Here is a 21,987-nt window from a genome sequence, read left to right as displayed (position 1 = left end):
AAATTGCACCAGACATGAGTGGAGGTCATTAGACCAGAGAGACAGATGTTACTAAAAGGCTTAACACTTCAAAAATGTGTCAGGTAAAAAGGGCAAATGTTTCTACCAAAGGGGATGAGGGAGGGAGTGGGTGGGAGGAGAGGACAGTTCCTGCAAGGTCAGATCTTAAAATCTCAGAAATGCAGTGGTATTTAAAAGGAGAATCCAGCAAATTAAAAGCAAAACTCTTTCCCTTCCTGACACCCACCATTAAAAATCAATGCAATCATATTCCACAATATTATTTCTGAAAATCATAATCAATTCACCACATTAGAATTTAGTATGCTTTTCTTCAGCAATATGAGTTGGGGATTAGTCTGAATTTTGTCATAGATACTGCTCGATCCATTTTACTTTTCTTGCTGCACAGATAGTCCTCGTTTAACAAAGGTTGCTTAAAGGCCATTTGAAGTTATAGTGGATCCCCACAAAAGCTTATAATCCAGTTCCAAGGTTACGGACACTGCAGCACCCTTGTGATCATTTGCTCTGACCACAGGGATGCTACAGCACTTGTACCTGCCTATCTTCTCCTATTCCCCCACCAGGTTCGTGCTTGGCAACCAACTCAATATTTATGACAATTGCAGTGTCCCCAGGGTCATATGGTCACCTTTAGCAATCTTCTGTCAAGCAAAGTCAATGGGGAAGCCAGATTCATTTAACAACCGTGTTACTAACCTAACAACTGCAGTAAGTCACTTAACAACTGTGGCAAGAAATGGGGCAAAACTCACTTAACAACTGTCTTGCTTAGTTACAGAAATTTTGGGCTTAATTGTGGTCATACGTTGAGGACTACCTGTACTTAGCTGGACCGATATCAACTAGAGCTATGATATTCAAATACATCTTTGCTAATCCATACTTCTGTGTCAAATCCTCAAGAGTTTATTTCTAGACTATGGAAAGAATACAATTTGGTTATCTTCAGAAGAATTTCCCTTGCCAAGTTTCAGAATTGTATAACTTCTAATTGGGCAAGCAAGGAGGAATGCCCAGCCCTGATAAAATGGTTCGGTTGTATCTGATGCAGAAACCTGAAAGTATTCCTGCCCTTACAGGAGATTCACTGGAAAGAATTGAGGCCAAAGCATTGGGTCCTCAACTTATGACCATTCATTTTACTACTGTTCAAAGTTACAACAGTGCTGAAAAAAAGGGCTTACAACTGATCCTCGCGCTTACATGGTTGAAGTGTGCCCACTGTCCCAAGATCAAAATTCATGTGCTTAACATCCGAAATGTATTTAGGATGGTTGCAGCATCCTAGGGTTATATGATGAACATTTGTGAACTACTAGTGGGCTTCTAACAAGCAAAGTCAATGGGAGATGCCAGATACATTAACAACCATGTGATTCCCTTAAACATGTGGTGAGTAACTTAACAACCATAACAAAAAAAGGTTGTAAAATTAGTCATGACTCAGTTAATGAGCACATTGCTTAGTGATGGAAGGTCTGGTCCCAATTGTCGCTGTCGGCCAAGGACCAATAGTAGCTAATCTTGTTTCACAGAAGTCTTTAAAGCAGGGGTCCCCAACCTCCAGACAGCGGCCCACTACCAGGCCTTAAGCTTTTTGGAACTGGACCGCGGAAGTGGTGGGCGAGCGCACATGCATCCCCACTTGAACAAGCAGCGGGCGAGTGTGTTCACACACGTTCTCCATTTGCCCGCCACTTGTGCTAATGGAGCTGCCCATGCTGAACTATCCCCTTTCTCTGGTCTGCAAAGGAGAAAAGGTTGGGGAACTCTGCTTTAAAAAGTAATTTCTCATTTCTCAACTGCTCGAGCATGCAGTCTGGAAATCACTGGAAGGTATTTAAATATATCTTAATGTAACCTAATCATTTAAATGTGTTCCTGCTACTCACTTAGTAGAATAAGGTTTATATTTATAAAATGAAACTAGTGGAAGAAAAGTGAAACTGAGTTTCATTTTATATAAAACAAATCAATAAAACTAATTAAACTAGACTAATTAAAAAGCAAGCGAAAGAAAGAAGAAATCACGTGAAGACATGCAATATGCAAAAATCTATTGCAGAATCCATTTTTAAGCATTCTTTTTTGCAATAAACAAGAACACAGCCTATTTGTAGCTATGTGTAGGATGAAATTGTGAATTTTCACCCTTTTAGGGAGGTGCCCTTTATTCTGACTCTGCTGTACTATCAACAAAAACACTGCAAGTTAAAACAACTTTCTCACTGTTGAGTTTTTTATTTTATTTTATTTTTATTTTAATCCCATTTATATCCCGCCCTTCTCCGAAGACTCAGGGCGGCTTACAATCTAAAGCACACTGTGCTTAGCAATAGCCTTCATTCTATGTATATGCCTGCTTATTAGGGCTTTCGCCCCACCCAAGCGACATTATTACAAAGTCAGCTTATTGCCCCCAACAATCTGGGTCCTCATTTTACCTACTTCGGAAAGATGGAAGGCTGAGTCAACCTTGAGCCTGGTGGCTTCATGAGCTACCATTCTAGGCTAGGTAACACCTTACTGACTGCTCATTCTTGGACTGCTTAAACAGTGCAACTCTGTACCATTCTGGAAAGAAAGAAAAAACATTTTAAAAAGCCTACCTATCCTTTGGGAATGGACCTTTTTATCACCAAAAATTTAGTTGGCCCTAAAATAAAGCAAAGCAAAACAAAACAGACTCTCTGGTGATATTTATCTACTAAAAAGAAACATGTAACTTTGAAGGAATACAGATATTGTAGAAAAACACAGGCAGCCTGGTTCCCTCATGATTTCACATAAAAAAAAATGGAAGCCTGGAAAGGCCTCTGTGGTTTTTTCATTAACAACCCCCTTTCCCTGGAGGAAAAGGCAGCTCTCTTTTATTTCAGAATGGAAAATGTTTATTTCCTCTACTGAAAATTCATCTCACTTCACTCCAAATATACAAATAGCAAACGTATAACATACCTTTGAATAATTTATCCCAACCTCTTCCAACTTACTTCTAATTTATGTCTCCTGAGGTGCAGCAAGGCTTGACTTTATAAGCAAGAGGAGGAAGGCACTGAACTTTCAGATTTCTTTAAAAAACATTACTTTATGCAGAACTCTAAATTGTTCGAACATTGTAAATCTTCATTTCCATTGAATCAGAATGAAACAGAATTATAATGGCTCACGTTAGTCATCATCTTTCACACCAAGTTTCGACAGGTATGATTGATTCTTGTTTTCCTTTTGGGAAGATGATGCAGTTTTGCAAACATCAATTGTCTTTTGGTTAATAATTATATAAATTGTTGTCTCACGTTTTCTATAAACTGCACTTCTGAAAACTATTAAAGATGCACTTTTCCCTATAAAAATGAGTATATAATTGCTATATTTTGGAACTACTAATGGCGTAATGATATAGATTTCTAAAAGCGTTAACATTTTTGTCTGTAGGAATATATTAAGTAAGTTATTGCTATATGTGTTCTTTCTTGAATTATAAATCAATGCTCTGTTCTGTTCCATTTGACTTTTTCAAATTTCTTTTCTTGAACTGGCCAACTGCACTAATTTAATAATCAACCAATTCAGGCAAGACTGAATTTTGTGGGCATGCACAGGTTGCCAATTTATATTGTAAAGGTACAGTCATAAATTAATATAATGAAATTTGTAAACAAGGGTTTCTGCAGTGAGCTTTGAAGCACCCATTTGTTAATTAAATGATATTTTAATATGGATTTCACAAGTTTAATGATAACTACTAGCTTATAACCCAAGAAGGAAATAAATAACTTTATAAAGGAAAATGAAATTAACTTGTTCCCTGTACCAAAATATTTGTTGCTGTTGCTACAGTAAGCATCGGCCTATAGCAGGAAGGAGGAGGAGATAGTAGGGTTAGGGGGTGATCAATTAAGTATGCTTGTTGGAAGTTCAGCTATAGCTTTCTTCTATCAACAGTGAGTTGCACACTCTTGCTGCTGGGACCAGTTTGCTTCAGTTCAGCCTCCTTAGGAGCCTCATACTCTGAGATTCAGTTTTTATGTAATTCATCCTGCTTTGCTTACTATACTGAGTTCTAGAAGTTACTACATCACTTCTGTAGGGAAGTTATGGCCAGCATCCTGCTTGTATGATGCACATGAGGCCCTCAAGCTGAACAGGCTCAACTTTTCACTGTCAACAATAAGAAGAATTTGTCTTTTACAGGTGGTGTCAGGTCCCCAAATCCTTATTGCTTTCCCTGCATATGTGCTCTTATTTGGGGCCTGCTATTCTACTGGGGGGGGAGTTTGCTTTCGCTTGGGATAACTTTCACTTTCTGCTTTTCCTCTTCCACCTCTATCCACTTGAGAAAAGACTGTGTCTCCCTTACTAGGGAGACAACCATGGAGAAACGAAACTGGAGAAGACCTTGAGATACGTGCCAACTGTGCCATTTACCCAGACATCGTACCACTTGTGGATTGGCTGGATCAAATGGACACTATGACTTTGGTGGGAGGAGGAAGATTGCTGGGTTAACTATACCGTTTAAGCGGGCTTTCCCCCAGATCTCGCCTTGACTTCCCTATTGTCACTGACTCCTAATAAAAGTTCCTTTTGAGACAATGCCTGTTTGAAGACTTCTGCTTTCTTGGGTGGTTAGCTGAGGCGGGTCTTTACAGGTGGTCCTTGATTTATGACCATAATTGGAACCAAACATCCATCACTAAGTGATGGATCATTGCATGAGTTGCGTCCTGTTTTATGCCCTTTTTTGCCATGGTCATTAAGTGAACCACCACAGTTAAGTGAACCCAGCTTCTCTCATTAACTTTGCTTGTTGGAAGGTCGCAAATAGCAATCATGTAATCTCGAGATGCTGCAACCGCCATAAATACAAGCTGGTTTCCAAGAGCCCCAATTTAGATCACGGGATTGCGTGTGATGTGTGATGACTAGTTGTAAATCACTTTTTCAACACTGCTATAACTTCAAATAAATAAATAAATGGTTTTAAGTTGAGAGCTTCCTGTATGTGTATGGATGGATGGATGAATGATGGGTGGGTGGGTGGACAGATATATGAAATTAATAAGGGGATTATGGTCAAAGCATCTGGCATACTATAGCTGATCCTCAAAAGCTAAATATTGTTAGTATTTGAATAGGAAATTGCAAGGAAATAGATATGAATGGGAAGGGGAGGAGAGGGAACCAATCCCAGAAACATCCCAGAACCCACTAAATCATTTCTGTAAAGACAAAAAAAATAGGCAAGGGTATGAAAAATCACATAAAGTTCAACCTAAAGACTTCACCTAGACAAGTCATTCAGCTAGAGAGCCACATCTTTAAAAAGTCAAAGTAATAAATTATGCATGTTTGAGATTTGGGCTGAATTTAAATTACTACAATTTCAAGAGATTTTAATTACTATGTTTCAACATGTAAATTTTGGAGAGCAAAAAAAAAATGAGACACTGAAGGAAAAATATGTCACTAAAAACCATCACAATGATTGTATCTAAACAAAGCTTTTCTATTGTCATTTTAATCTGGCAGCTAGCATTTAATCTGGTCTCTGTCACATTGGCAAATAACTATCTCTTTGTTCGGATTTTTTCCTGCAGCTGAAATGCAGAGCATTCGTTCAATAAATGACAACACAGGCCTATATTAACAAACAATATTAGACTTCTTCCCAAACAGAATGAATCTAGTAAAAAATAATCTTAAAGAACAGAATAAACCAATAGAATAAATTTGTGGAACAAGCAACTCTATATTGTCAGTGCTGAAGAAATCAATCGGGCCCCTACAAGCCATTAAATCTAATCCTAGCTGATTTGTATGAAATGGAGAAAGAAATCTGCTTTGGGCAAACACACAAAATATTGTATCCTATTTAGGTAGCTGTAAATGCACATGCAAAGAAGGTGAAATGATTCCCTTATAACTCCTAAAGGGGGACTACCATAATTATTCATAAGATAAAATGAAACTCAAATCAAGTGGAAAAACATTAAAACATTTCAAAGCATATGCACATTCCTTTGGTCCATGTTCTGTACCAGCCTGCTACCGGCCCTGCAGAAAAGGCAGGGACAACCCCTTTTACAAGAAGGCAAGAAGCTGGAATTACGCCTGCCAAATTTATTGCTACAAAAACAAATAGAACAAGACACGAACCAAGAAACAGGAGCTTTTCAAGCGGTTGCCTTCAGCAAACCAGCCCTCCCACGCATTCCCCCTTAAATACAGTTCAGGGCGTGGCTTCTCTCTGCCTCCTTCCGAGGAGCCCCATTGCCTTCCTCTGTTTACTCCTGATTGACTGCTTCCTGCGTCGGGCGTCCTTGAACAGGGCCAGCTGTGGGTCATCTTCATCCACGCTGTCAGGCTCATACAGCTGGGTCTGCGTCGTGACCAGATGAGAGGGGCCTGGCTGAGGGCTCTCATCAAGCTGTCCAACCCCCTCAGCAAGCTCTTCAACACCCCCCTCCTCCTCCTCCTCCTCTGAGTCGTCCGACCCAACTGCCGAACCCACAGGCTGACCCTGAATCACAACAGTCCACTCACAACTGATTGGCACAATCATGCTTTTCTTTTCACAAAAGCTACTGAAACATACGAGCTAAAAAGACAATGGTTCCTAGCTATGTGAAATCAGAGATCAGAGCCACACAGGAGAAATGAAATGACAAATTTCGCTAGCACCAAAGACGGGGCACTGAAGCAATTAAAAACGGCATGGCCAAGCTTATATGTTAATTCTACAATAGATTCACACAGCTTCCCAAGATAAAGGCATTTACATCACCAAGATGGGGGACTCTATTCAAAGCACCCAATGCTCAAAGAATCCAGACACCAGCACAGTAATCTCATTTCACTGACCGATTTACAAAACTAAAACACCATTCAAAGTCAGCAAAGGACTCTACCCTCTGGGTAAAAGACAAATACAGTATTATTAAATATGCACTATAAAGTACATGCAGAAATGACCACAGAAAAGAGTTCTGAGTAAGTTCTGAGCCCAAAATCTCTGTTGTTAAGTGAGAGATCTGTTAAGTGACTTTTGCCCCATTTTACAACCTTTCTTGCCACAGTTGTTAAGTGAATCTCTGCAGTTGTTAAGTTAGTAACAAGGTTGTTAAGTTTAATCTGGCTCCCCCATTGACATCAGTATGCCGATGATACCCAACTTTTCTTTTCGACCCCAAACCACCCCAGTGATGCCCTCGCTGTGATGTCCCGTTGCCTGGAGGCGGTTCGGGTCTGGATGGGGAGGAACAGACTTCAACTCAACCCTGACAAGACTGAGTGGCTGTACATTCCGGCTTCCCGGGACACCTGGGATGTTCCACCTCTTTCTATGGGGGGTGAGCTTTTACCCCCTGTGGATAGGGCTCGCAACTTGGGAGTCCTCCTAGATTCACGACTCACTCTGGAGGATCACATAGTGGCCGTGACTAGGGGGGCTTTCGCCCAGGTTCGCCTGGTGCGCCAGTTGCGACCCTATCTGGACCGGGAGGCCTTATGTACGGTCACTCATGCGCTCGTGACCTCTCGCCTAGACTACTGTAACGCTCTCTACATGGGACTTCCCTTGAAGACTACTCGGAGGCTCCAACTGGTACAGAATGCGGCCGCGAGAGTTGTCTTGGGAGTTTCCCAGTACTCCCATGTTACACCTTTGCTCCGTGAGCTGCATTGGTTGCCAGTTGTCTTTCGGGTGAGGTTCAAGGTTTTGGTTACGATCTTTAAGTCCTTACATGGCATGGGTCCGGGATACCTCAGGGACCACCTGCTGCCGGCATCAACTCCCCTCCGCCCTGTGCGTTCCCACAGAGAGGGCCTCCTCAGGGTGCCGCCAGTCAGGGAATGCCGACTGGTGGCCCCCAGGGGGAGGGCCTTCTCTGTGGGCGCTCCGGCATTATGGAACCAACTGCCGGTGGAGCTCCGGATGGCATCAGACCTCCGAACTTTCTGTCGTGGCCTGAAGACCCACCTGTTTGAAATAGCTGGTCTGGCCTGACGGGGGATTATGGGTTTTAATTGCTGTTTTAAATTTGTATTACTGTTTTAACTGGGCATGGGTTTAATCTTTTTTAATTTTTGTATTGTATTTTTATATATGCCCTGTGAACCGCCCTGAGTCCCTACCAAGGAGAAGGGCGGTATACAAATTAAATAAAACTAAACTAAACTAAACTAAACTAAACTTCACTTGTCAGAAGGTTGCACAAAGTGATCTCATGACCCTGGGATACAGCAACCATCATAAATATGAACCAGTTGCCAAACATCTGGATTTTAATCACAGGACCATGGGGAATGCTGCAATGATTGTGAGTGTGAAAAATGGTCATGTCACTTTTTTCAGTGCCTTTGTAACTCTGAACGGTCACCAAATGAACTGTTGTAAGTTGAGTATTATCTGTGCTAACACTCATTTAACTTTGTAATAAATACAGGAAAGTTATATTTATAACAGAAATAATTCCCTTTATTATTGTATATTAAAGATCATTAGAAATAATAGAAACAGTGTGTGTGTGTGTGTGTGTGTGTGTGTGTGTGTGTGTGTGATGCATCATGATTAAGTATGGCTTAATTAAGTATGGCTTACTTAATCTACTATAGAGAGCATCCTCTCGTACGGTATTGTGGTTTGGTATGCTGGTCTGACAGCCGCGGATAGGAAAGTATTACAGAGGGTAGTGAGCACAGCACAAGACATTGTGGGCTGTTCCCTGACACCACTGGATGACATCGCCAGGGCTCGTTGCCTTGGAAGAGTGAGGAAGATTCTCAGGGATGACTCACACCCTGGACGGTATCTCTTTACTCTCCTACCATACGGTAGGAGATATAGGAATATAGCCAGCCGTCCCAACAGGCTGAAAAATAGCTTTTATCCGTGGGCTGTTAGGCTTTTAAATGGGACATAATCTTATGCAGAATTGACTTGGGAGGCCGGTGTGTGGTGTTGTTGGTTCACATGGTGTGGTAGGATGGAGGGTTTGTTGTCACTGTGTGTTGGGGGGAGAGAGCACGGGGGGAGGCTCAGCTAATCTCAATGTACACATGTTGTACTTTGACAATAAAGGTATTATTATTATTATTATTATTATTATTATTATTATTATTATTATTATTATTATTATTATTATTATTATTATTAAGGCAGGCATGTCAAACTGCCGGCTCACAGGCCGGATGCGTCACGGCAAAACTGCACCTGCCCCATTGCCGGAAATGGGGAAAAAGTCCCGATACGTCACGAGTCTGACATGCCTGGCTTCAGGTAATTAATTAATTATATCACTGTTTAATGCCCCCCTGCCCAATTTCTCATCACTCAAGACAGTTTATTTCCATGCCCTTAGTAAATATTAAACATGGCTAAAATTAGCTTGTGGGCTTTGCTAAAATGAAGTAAAAGCTCCTTGTAGTTTCTTTGGAGAAGCGGAAGGAGATCGGTGTCTATGTTTTCCATAGTGAGAGGCTAGAATCAGTTTTGCAACACAACATTATTAGCGTAATACCCAGACCATTTATCTTTAGTGTAAAATCTGCATAATCTGAAATATATTTTAACAATCTGGAAAAAAGCGTAAGAAGGAGAAGAAGAACACAAAGTGAATCATTGAGCATTAGAGGCAATCTTCAAAGGCCGAATCCTCCTCCCATATGTTGTAATACTCTACTGGCCACTCGGCACCCCAAATAAATGAAAAGTTTTTTGTTCAGAGCTTGATTGCAATGCTGCATTTCCATATGAAATGTGGATTGCATTTGAATTTCACACTAAGAATACTTACAGCAGTTGGAGATCTATAATTTATCCAGACATGACATATACATGGACCTGAGCCAATCTTCTTGCTGAATATTCAAAAATGAACTTCACAGAAAGTACGGTAACTTCATAAAGGCTCAATATGTACTCTCACAAATACCACAGGCAAAACACCTACATTAGTATGATGCATAATTAACATATTGTAGATAAAACAGCCCCTTGTTTCCCACAGCTTTTTTAGACATTCAGATAGTCTGAACACTTATCTTCACCCATGCCCCCAAAGTTGCATATGACATGAGCACGGGGAGTTTGTTTCCAGTAGTGCATTTAAAAACAGGACACTGAATTAAAGAATGTGCCTGGAATCAATAGATGGTTTTAGGAAATTTTTGACCTTCCAGGGCAAACCAGACTTCAAAGAACAATGAAAATTGAACTGCCTGTTCTAGCTGTCTTTCCCTGAAAGCACCACCAGTCTGTTGTATGTAGGCACAATAACGGCAGAGAAGAAAGCCCTCGGTGCAATATTACTACCGTGCACTAAGAATTCAGATGAGCTTCTGTTACGATGGTGAAGTGTTTCCAGACAAATCAGAAGTAGTACTCTAATTTCAAATCTCGATTTTCAATCCTGGCTTCTTTCGCTCCTCGGTAATCCTTTTTCCTTACAATATTTCATACTTCTAAAAAATATTTGTTTTAACCCTCCTGTTTTCGGTCTGCTTTCACTTACAGTTCTGAGTCTACAATTTGGATCTACCCTGGGACTAAACTGGTCTCCCAATTTAGCTGAGTTTCTCGTCAAGTGAATAAGACCATGGTTACGCACATACAGATGAAGTGCCGATGCATATTTTCTTTTGCAATGATAATTTTTTTCAGGCATTACTGTGTAACCCTGCACACCCTTGCTGTTAAGGAGAAGAGTCAAAACATTCACACGAACTAAACCTTTCTCTTGTTTTCTACACCATTCCAGTATTACTTTTACAATAATAATCTGTCTGCTGCCCAACTCCCAATGACTGTGGGTGGCTCAGAAGCAATAACATTAAAAACAAGCAAAAATGCAATAAAGAAAGAACAAAGGAATAAAGAATGGCAAACAAGACAAGATGTGGACAGGAGCAAAAAAGAAACAAATCACACAATCCGAGGGCTTCGATCTCCTTGCCAAAGGCCTGGGCAAAGAGCCAGATCTTCAAGGCCCTCCCAAACACCAGCAGCTTAGGGGTCACCTAGATCCTGGGGGAAGTCTCATTCCAGAAGGCAGGCACTGCTACAGAAAAGGGGCCCTGATAGATGGCAAATAAACCAGACATAGGCGGTATAACAATAACAAATAATTTCATTACATTTATTATAGCCACCCACTCCAGCAGATTCTGAAGACTTGAGCCTTCTTTTAATTGTCAGAAGAACAGTGAATTGTTACTTTTATTATTTTTTGAAAATGATTAAATAAGAAGTACCCAGTTGTTTTCCTCCAGACAACTTCTGTTTATTCTCCCAACTGGGAGTTTTCTTACAGCTGGTCTAAAGGCACCATTCCCTTCTCTCTGTGTAGGTAAAAAAAAAATCACTGCTGTGATTGTTTTGATCTGACTCGATCTTGGTGCTGGACTTGTATTTGGTACTGAATGAATCCTTAACTAGCAAAGGTGCCAATATACCACCTCCTTGTTTCCCCTGCCTATGGGAGTCTTCTCTTTCGACAGCATCCTCTGCTAGTATGAAACGTACACATCAGGATGATTTAACAAGGATGTGCAGAGCTGACACTGTTCTTTGTACCTTTCACTAGCACATATCCATCTGGGCTCCTCTTTCTTCCTCATTTTATCTTTAGAGGCTCATAATTCTTAGGAAGAGCCTGCTGGAAGGCAAAAATGACTAGCTGGTATTCAGAAAAATGACTAAAATTGATAAAGAGTCTATGGACATTTGGAAACATTTCTCCCTTTTTGTGTTCCTCAATTCTGTATTCCTACGTATCCCTTTACTGTGGTTTACTGCAGTGAATGCTGCATTTGCCTGCAGTAGGGATGAAGTGCAACAGAAAGTAAAGGCAGTTGGAAGAACCAATGAGGTTTCATGCAACTCAGTATCTAATAGTTGTAGTTTTACGAAGGTAAAGGAAGGAACAAAGAAAAAAACTGGGCTTGGTTTTACCTGATGGGCAAACAACATCACTCAGAGATCACAGATTGCAGATCACCTGATATTATGAGACAGCATTAATTTTATATACCTTGTTGCTCTGGTGGATTCAGTTGGTTTAGGCAGGAAAAACTAATTCAAATGCATGGTGATGACAGAAAACTTAAATTCTAGACCAGGACCTAAATGAAGTTTCATGTGAATGGAGAAGATCATCACCGCTGAGGCATATTGGTGCCAATTTTAAATTGCAGGTGGGAAAAGAGTCATTGCTAAAGTAGCCCTGACATGCTGTGCTTCTTGTTATTTCACCCACTACTTTTCATCACAAGAAATCCTAACAAAAGGCTTCTTGAAAATTCAAGCACACTAAGTGTCATCAAAATCTTTTAGCTATTGTCTTAGTCACCTTTTAGAACAGGGGTGTCAAACTGCCGGCCCGCGGGCCAGACGCATCACAAGGAAACCGCACCCACCCCATTGTCGGCAGTGGGGAAAAAGTTCCGATGCGTGTCTGTTTTAGAATATTACAGGTTGACAGAAACTCTATTATGTGAACCCTGCTAAGTTGTGGCATACCATGTTAACTGGGAGACAATAGAGAGGCCTCAATTCATACAAAAATTTGCTGGGTCCATTATTGTGTTTTAATTGCCCTGTACACCGCCCCGAGTCCTTCGGGAGAAGAGCGGTATATAAATCCAAATAAATAAATAAATAAATAAATAAATAAATAAATAAATAAATAAATAAATAAATAAATAAATAAATAAATAAATAAATGTTTGCCAAAATTTGTCAAGAGAACCTGTACAATAACTGTACCATCTGCACGTGTGTACACACATGTACACACACACAGATCTATCTATCTATCTATCTATCTATCTATCTATCTATCTATCTATCTATCTATCTATCTATCTATCTATCTATCTACCTACCTACCTATCTATCTCAATCGATATACATACCGGTAATACATGCATACATAATACATGCATACATAAAACATAGATACATACATATCAATCCCATGTTAAAAAGTACATGCTGGGATACAAATATTTGGGACAATTCTGCATTCTTTTTGTTTAACAGATAAGACTATTTTTCATGCATTATTGAACCAGTCCATACTGAGATTTCATTAAGTGCTCTGGACCATTTCTCAAATGGTCTCTAAAAGCTTTTGTCTGAAAGCAGATGAACAATACTGAGCTTCTTAAACAAAACATGTCATGTCTCAAGACTAGCTGACATTTAGTTCCTTCGCTCTGAAATATCTCAACTATATAGTAGATGAGTGAAAAAAATCCTGTACATGCATTCAAAACAAAGGTGATAGAAATGTTTTGATTATCCTTTTCTTTAAGGACAAACCTGCTTAACAGCACAACAGCACTTGAAAAAAAAAGAATAAAATATGTATAATTGACTACCACTGTACTTTGGAGTAAGGTTAATTCATGCAGTGGGACTTATTTCTGGGTAAATTTCTCTATAAATGTGCTGTCTAATAGAAAGGAGGAACAGATTTTATGATGAATCAAAATGTCGTGAGTTGCTATGTGGCTTATAATCCACCACCAACCAAGTAATCAAAAAAATTCAAAGGAGATTTGGATGGCAATAATCCTAAATGACATCAGTTTCTGAAAACTCTGCTGGGTATCTACAATTGGGGTTGTTTGTTTGTCTGGTACAAAGGGAGGTGAGGAATACACACACACCCCGGCCCATTTCTGGTTTCTGGAAGGATTTTGGAGGTTTTTACTATAATATATTAAGCCTATTCACAGATGATACTGTATTTATCTGGCTTTCCCCTCTTAAAATATGCCAATACCTTTTGGCAAATGTGATTAAATTTGGCATTGGAGATCACAAAGAGGGGATTGGAAGTCATATGTAGATTGGGAGTGTTAGGTTGCCCCCACTTATTTTCCAGGAGTTTTAGGTTGCCCTCACCTGTTTTAAAGAAGCATAGTTTTCTTCCTGCTGACCTAGCAGTTCAAAATCATGCAAAAGCAACCAGACTAATAGGTACCACTTCGGTGGGAAGGTAACAGTGTTCTGGACATCTTTGGATATACTCATACTGGCCACATGATCACAAAAGTATCTTCGGACAGCGCTGGCTCTCTTGGCTAAGAAACGGAGATGAATCGGACACAAATGGACAGGGACAACTTTACCTTTAAGTCGTTTTCTAGTATCAACTTACCACATGGCATGCATATAGGTTGGAGGTAGACGGGGGCTGCTGACAGGTGTGCAGTTATAAGATCTCATTATTCTTTCTGCCAGCAAAAAGTTTCGAAAGAGGCTTGCTACTAGAAGATCCTGTCGGAAGAGCTTTTGGAAAAGATCTGCAAAAACAAACAAAAAACTCACAAAAGAACTACCAAAAGAAAGCATCCACGAAGAATGTGGCTGCTGCTGGTGGAATTAGAACATTCCACCAAGAACTACTGTAAAATTATTTATCTATTCAATTTATATAAATAAGTTCAATAAATATATACCCACCCATATCACGTTTGTTACTCTGGGTAGCTTATAGTCAAAACATAAAGTGTTTTATGGTGTAACATGTGCAGATCTAGATGCACATGTAATTCCCTTTGTCACTGCATTTTGCATTAACTTAAACCTCTGAATGTGCTCCAAGGGCAGCTCCATAAAGAGTGTATTACAGTAATTCATACAGGGTATGAGTAATTAAGTGTAGAGTTTCCTGATTCAGTAATGGATATAAGTGGCATACATCCTGGGCCTTCTAGCTACAACTGCCACCTGCTCTTTCAGCAGGAATTATGCGTCCAGATTTCCCACCTGGTTTGTTTGGGGAAGAGCAGCTCCATCCTGAACCAAAGATGGTAAATTCCTAGATCCAGGTGGCCCCAAAACCCAAAGTCACTCAGTCTTGCCTGGGTTCCTGTTCTTCCCCATCCAAACCCCTATTGCCTTCAACCTCTCACCAGAAGTTATCAAAAAGCATGGCCAATGTTACTTCAATCCCATACCCAGACATGAAACCTGACAGAAAGAAGTTTAGGTTTAATCCAGGACCCACTGAAGCTGTTGCATGACCACATTCTCAACAATCTTCCCTAAAAAAGGGAAGATTGGATATTGGATGAAAATTGTCCATAATGGTTGGGTACAGCAATGACTTTTTGAGGAGAGGCAAGATCAATGCCTCTTTAAAGGGTACTGGTACCACTCCTTTTCTCAGAGATGAATTTACTGCTGCTGAGACCCAACCGCATGTCATCTCCATGAAAGCTTTCACCAAGCAGGAAGGGTTTGGGTCTAATAAACTCAGGTGCCTGAGCTCACAGTCTTAAGATTAGGGTCTGCTTCCTTGGGGCCAAGAGGTTCAAATCCTTCCAGATAACATGGCAAGAGTGTCTCTGGCATGTCCACAGGACCTGCACCAAGGCTGGCACCCAGCTGGGAATGAATCCGAGCTATTTTGTCTGACAGATGTTCTGCAAACTCCTCTATGTTATATACTAACTTTTAAATACATCAACATATTTACAACGTATTTACAAAACTCAACTTAACTGAGTTTTCAATTAAGACATTTTCCCCCAAATTTTCTACTTCTGGAAAGTACTACAGAAGTAAGGTAATTCAAGCTCGGGTGATAATACATAAGTAACCTGCAGTCACTCTCAAATAATGAGATCCCCCCCCAAATACATGTGAACTGCTTAAAGTGCCCTTGTAAGAAAGCATTTCCAGCAAGCTGAATTGACTTTGAATGGCAAAAGGAGAAGAATCAATGAGGAACCAGTAAATCAAATTGTTTATATTCATTGATCCTATTTCCAAAGTAATATGGCTAACATGCTGACCTAGTAGAAATAAATAAATGACAAGAAGGAATAAATAATAAGGTGGCCCAGATCCCAAATGGATTTATCGCATGCTATAATTGGCAGTGCCTGCCTTTTCTTTTGTCTTGCTTTTGCAGTGTAGTAGGCCAAAGATATATAAAGTCTGGTTATGCTTTTGCTCAGCAAAATGCCAATGCTTTACTGGGAGCCTGATATATACTGAACTATGGCATGCATGAGAAATAAAATTATGTTGTATCTTCAAAGTGATATGGTTGCTTTAAGGGGCCACAACAAAGCATATCTATTGAACGCTTTTCCATCATATGCCATGCAATGTCCCAAACTCCTTGGGTGAGTACATCTTAAAGAAAACAGAACTATCATTTCTGAGGGAATGAAAGATGGAGACCAAACATGATGATTCAGAGCTTCTGATGCTGTAAAGGAATAAGATTTGACTCAGTCCTATTTTCTCTAGCCCAAAATTTTCTTTCCCTCTTTCTCTCTCTCTTTTTTAATTTCTGGGTTCTCACTGTATCCTGTTGTCCCTTCTCATTAGAAATTAGTTTTCTACTCCTGCCCTCTTCTATTATGATCAAGCTACATATAATACCAGTAGTTCTGTGGACTTATCTGTCTTAGTCTTACCTCTGGGTAGGACGTTCCATGCAATTGTATCCGTGATGGCTGTAAAAATCCAATTCAATTCTCCTAGAGGCGTTCTCCTGTCATTGAGCCTCCCAGGAATTCTACAAGAAATAATGAAATTTTATCATTAAACAGAAACACACTGAAACAATGTTCATAATGGCAAAAAACACCTAACCAACAAAAATATAAGCTCTTATTCTTCTAAGTAATAAATGATAAAAAGAAAGTATTTCTTGGTTGTATTGGTTTTTACTGGAATAAAAAGGTTCAAATATTGAGTTTCATCAAGTATATAAAAATACCAGACAACAATAAAGCCCTTGCATAATTCAGGATAAGTACTAATAAGCAAACAGGGGAATACTTTTACATTTTCCCCCCTCCTAATATTATGGTAAGGATGAACTACATGCTAAATCACTGATTATATTGACTAATAAACTGTTGAATCTTTTTGAAAATGAGCAACTTGGGAAGTAAGGAAATACTGAATAAATTGTACAATGAGGCTTTTGCATTTTAGAATGCAAAATATAGGAAAATTTGTATCACTAATCTAAAAGCCAACCTCATATGGAATATAGCAATTAAAGATTACAATATAAACCCATTCTTCTAATTTTCCAGTTATGAGGATATGAGAAAAAGAAACATAATGTTTTCTTCTTAAGCAAAATTTCATTTAAATAGAAAACATTAAAATTGAATACAGCAAAGAAACCATTCATTTTGTGGCACAGGTAACATTTGGCTGCCTCAGAATCAGACTGGAATAATAGGGTGATTTAGAAATTGCACCTCACTTCACGGGAAGCCATTAATGTGTGCCCTTTCCCTCAAATTTCAGTGGGTCTTTATTTCATATAGTTGAAAAATGAGTGTCGCTAATCAGTTGCCAGCATGATGGCTTCCAAAGTAATTGCGTTTAACCTATACTGTTCACATGAGACTTGGCAGAAACTGAATCAACACAGATTCAGACCTGAAAATTTGGGGTAGGAAATCAGTTCACGTCTACAAACATTAAAATATTTACCTGCTCTCGTCAGTTATATAAAATTGAAAATAGTTTATGTCATATTTCTTGGCTGATAAAGCCAGCAGTGATTCTGCAGTTACTGTGCTCAAGATTAGATGGAATATATTCATTAATAGGACCTCCAACTCAGTGCTTTAAAAATATGCATTCTAAGGAAGTCACTTCTATATGTCAAAAAGCATATGTTCTCTGCAAATCACTTCTGCATGTCACCTTCAAGTGGATGGAAGATCCCTACCTCTACTGAGAGAGAAAAATAGTAATTAGTCTTATTCTGTCCAAGAGAAAACAATAGTTATTCCTCAATTTACAACCACAATTTACAAGTGGTCTTTAAGTGATATGGCTTGTGATTTCCCATGGGGCTACTTCACTCAATGACTGCAATCCTGGCACTTGGGATTGAGGTTGTTAAGTGAACATAGTTCCAGATAAGAGACATGGGATGTCTTGGGAGCGGGGAAGATCCTGGGAGACTCCACTCAGGAGCTGAAAATTCTCCTGGTCAAAATCCATGGGCATTCCATAGCTGCCATCAACCCCTAAGGCACCCCTTTCCTTATTATGCTACCTCTCTGCTCAGGAGCTGAAAATACTTCCTGCTAAAATCCAAACTGGATTTTCAGCCTCTGAGCAAAGAGATTCTTATGCGCAGCCCGTGCTGGGCTTTTCCCAGCTTCTTTACCTTATTGTACTGACTTCACTTTCTCTTTGGATTTCAGTTCCCTCTCTGGTCTGAGGGCACTCCTTCAGTGGGATGCAGAAAAAGAATTCAAATCTTCAGGATTTGAGCTTTATTTCTGCACTCCATCAAAGAAGTACAACTTGCGTCAATGCATGGAAAGGAATTAATATTGAAAACAATTAGCAACTAAAACCTATACAGTGCAACTGCCAGGAGAGCCAAGCTATTCAAGAATAGGACAGCCATTTTATGGGCTCCACATCACTCTTTGATCCCCAGGCCAGAAGCAAAGCCAGGTATTCAGGACTTGTTGTTATTCAGCGTCAGCCTGTGATACCAGCAGCTGAGTCTGATGATTCTGAAGAGGAGGAGGAGGAGGGGTTTGGAGAGCCTTTGGTGTCAGAGGGAGGCTCTGATGCACTGCAGGACTCTCAGCCTGGCCCCTCCCATCATGTTCCTCATCAGACTCAACTATGTGAGCACAAGGTATTGGACGGAGATGATTCACAGCTGGATCTATTCAAGGACGCTAGGAGCAGGAGGCAATCCAGCAGAGTAGAACAGAGAAAGGCCATGAGGCAACTCGGTGAGAGGAGAAGAAGGCAATGAGAAGCCACGCCTTGGGACTGCTGATAAAAGGGGAAGGTGTGGGAGGTGCTGGTTGCTGAAGACAACCATTTGAAGATCTTCTGCTAGAGTCCTGGTCTGTTATTCCTGTTTAACTCTTGTTTGAACTTTTGGTTTAACTCGTTTGAACTTTTGATTTCTTTGTAAATAAATTTGGTTGGGTTTTTCCAGCCTGTTGACTATAAAAAGGGGTTGTCCCTGACATTCAAACAGGGCTGGTCGTAGGCTGGAACAGAACAGGACTTTCCAGAGGTCCGTCAAGGTTAGGGCCCAGCCTGACTTCAGGGTGGAGGGGAAGTGATGTTCCCTATGGTGGGTACATCAGAAGAACAGGCCCTCCTCCTATGTACTGCACAATGACACTACCTAGTGGATGTAAGCTAGAACAAACCTCTTCTGTTGGATTTCATAGGATGAGTAGATGTCACTGGGAAGAGGTTAACTATCAAATAACCCAGCTGCCTGCCATGTAGGGCTTCATAAACAATCACCAGGGCCTTATATTGGACCCAGAAGCAAATTAGTAACAGAATTAGTAGCAGAAATGTAATGCATATCAATGATTTTGAATACCTGCACCATGCATTTTGCACTGAAGCTTCCAAATGCTCTTCAAGGGTAGCTCCATGTAGAGAGCATTAGAGTAATCCATATGGGAGATGCCCGGGGCATGAGTGACTGAGCATACTGCCTCTTGATCCAGGATTGGATACCATTGGCAGACAACTTGAAGCTATGCGAAGGGCCTCCTAGCCACAACTGTCACCTGCTCTTTGAGTAAAAATTGTGACTCCAGAAAGATCCCTAGATGGCCCACTAGGTTTATCTGGAGAAGTGCAGTCATATCCAAAACTAAAGATGGTAAATTCCTAGATCCAGGTGGCCCTCAAACCCAAAGCTACTAAGTCTTGCCAGGCTTGAGCCAAAGCCTCTTGTTCCCATTACCCCCCCCCCCCCAGGTTCCAAACACAGAAAAAGGAGGTTGGCAGCATTGCTTAGTTAACTACGGGAGGAGATATACAGCATATATAATGGATGATCTCATCCAGAGGTTCATGTAGATGTTAAATAGGAGCAGAAAGAGTATTGACTCTTACGGCACAGCACAATTTAAGGGCTAAGGGTGGGACTTCTTGTTCCCAACCATTAACTGAACTAGCCACTGAGGAAGGAAGGGAACCAGGTCAATAAAATGCCAGCCACTCTCCACTCAAGCAGCCGGTCCAGAAGGATTCCACGGTCAATAGTACTGAAAGGTACTGAGAAGTTAAGAAGAGCAAGAAGGGATGAGTTGTCCCCCATCCTGCTCTTGCCATAGGTCATCAACAAGCATAGTCAGTGCTGTCTAAGTCCCAAATCCAGGGCTGAAACCCAGCTGAAAGGAGTCCAGATAATCTGTATAATTGAGGACCCTCTGAAGCTATTGCATTAAAAAGGAAAGATTGGGTACTGGATGAACATTTTCCAGAATGGCTAGGTCCAGTGATAGCTTCTTGAGGAAAGGGAGGACCACCATCAAGTAAATACAGGGACTTAAGGCATGAGCCTGTAATTTTGGGGGAAACGTACAGGATTTGGAGAATAATCTACGAGTACTTCTACAAAACAACTACCAAATAAATAGGATGAGGAACTTGTTGGGTGCCCAGGAATATTTTAGTGGACATTCTGTTACCCTTGGGCACCACATGGGATACCCAGGAATCAAAAGATATCATCTGTCTTTGGTCCATGCAATTCCGTTGGGGTTTTAGAACAGAGTTTCCCCAAGATGTCAGAAATACCATCTAGCTATAAAGCATGTGTTCATGAATGCCCCCTCCCCATTTTTTAAAAACAAAAAAGATTCAATGCCAGCTTTTCTCAGCTGGGGTTCTATAGAACCCTTGGTTTCCATGAGAGGTCACTAGGGGGGTCTGAGAGAAATTGCGAATGGAACAAAATAAACATTTTCTGAACTTTGCACAATGCTAGCACATGCAGTGGTGGGGATTTTTAAGTGGAATAATTTATTTTACTGATCATGCTAGTTTACCGTCAGCTGTAGATATATTAATTTTAATGTAGACCTGAAAATTATTTCAAGGGTTCCTCCAGGGTAAAAAAAAGTTTGAGAAAGGCTGCCTCTACGCAAAGTAACTCAGACTAGATATATCTAAAATATATCTAAAAACAAACAACTCTTCAGGGAGAGAGAAGCCACTGAATACATTTTTTTTATATATACTCACAATATGTTTTTGATGCTTAAAGGTACTTGATAAAACTATTTCCACAATACCATAAACTGTGAGATTACTTGCTGTTTGTAAGAATTAACTGCTGATCATGTCTGTTGCACAGTTCAATTGGTATAAGAGGTATAATTATGGTAGCTTTCAAATAACTAGCTATCTATAATTCTTGCTTCTGGCCATATTTGTTGGGACAGATCTAGAGTCCAAAACCTTTTGAGGTTATCTGCCGTTACAACTTACAAATCACTATTCCACAGAAGCTTCTAATTATCAAATGGAATAACATTTCCAGCTAGTCTTATAAAAATCAACAATTTTTCCTATGGGATCATTCATCAAAAGACACTCCTAGTGATTTGTGTGGAATGAAATGATTCAAATGAAACAATCTCCTTTGTTCCAAAGAGTGGGAGATGCTTTGTGCTTTTAATACCTCCAGTGATCCATCTTTTTAATGGTCGATCAAACAATTCCACTCTTGGAACTAAATTCTTCTTTGTAGGAAGGTAGTGGTGAAGAAGCAAAACTAATATTAATGCAAAAATGTGCTCTATGACTCAGTTTGGAGCTAATATGACATAGCTGGCAACATTTTAAGTAAGATAAGCTATAATGAAAATCACTACAGCATGCATTCAAACCATTTAAGAAGTGCAAACGCAGAGGTAGAAATGTAAACCTATCTCATTACAATCATACACACTACAATGGCTCTTTTAAAAATGTAATACAAAATAGATGCAAGGCTGTCCTAGAGCTTTGCAACTTAAAGTGATACAGCCAAGCAGTTACATATACATCTCTTTATAAGTCACTTATGCTATCACAGTACCATAATCAATGCAACTATTCCCAAAATAAAAGATGCTCATCAAATTTACATGAATGTGAGTTTTATGTCATTTCAATCCGACCAACTCTAA

At 40.0% G+C, this 21,987-nt stretch overlaps 1 protein-coding gene across 1 annotated transcript in view; it reads right to left on the bottom strand.

The window, feature by feature from the left end:
- The window catches only part of RPTOR (regulatory associated protein of MTOR complex 1), a 438,767-nt gene that overhangs the window by 187,518 nt on the left and 229,262 nt on the right, over positions 1-21,987 (bottom strand). Inside the window, exons 8-9 of the mRNA XM_083354435.1 lie at positions 16,474-16,574; positions 14,199-14,343 (exon numbers count right to left, since the gene is read on the bottom strand). Coding sequence (XP_083210561.1) covers positions 14,199-14,343; positions 16,474-16,574 — 246 coding nt within the window. The remainder of the gene's footprint in view (positions 1-14,198; positions 14,344-16,473; positions 16,575-21,987) is intronic.

The sequence above is a fragment of the Vipera ursinii genome, assembly GCF_947247035.1.
Source record: "Vipera ursinii genome assembly, chromosome: 2".
In the NCBI taxonomy this organism is placed as follows: Eukaryota; Metazoa; Chordata; class Lepidosauria; order Squamata; family Viperidae; genus Vipera; species Vipera ursinii.
Note: the sequence above shows the minus strand (reverse complement) of the source record. Positions and strands in the feature narration are given on the sequence as shown.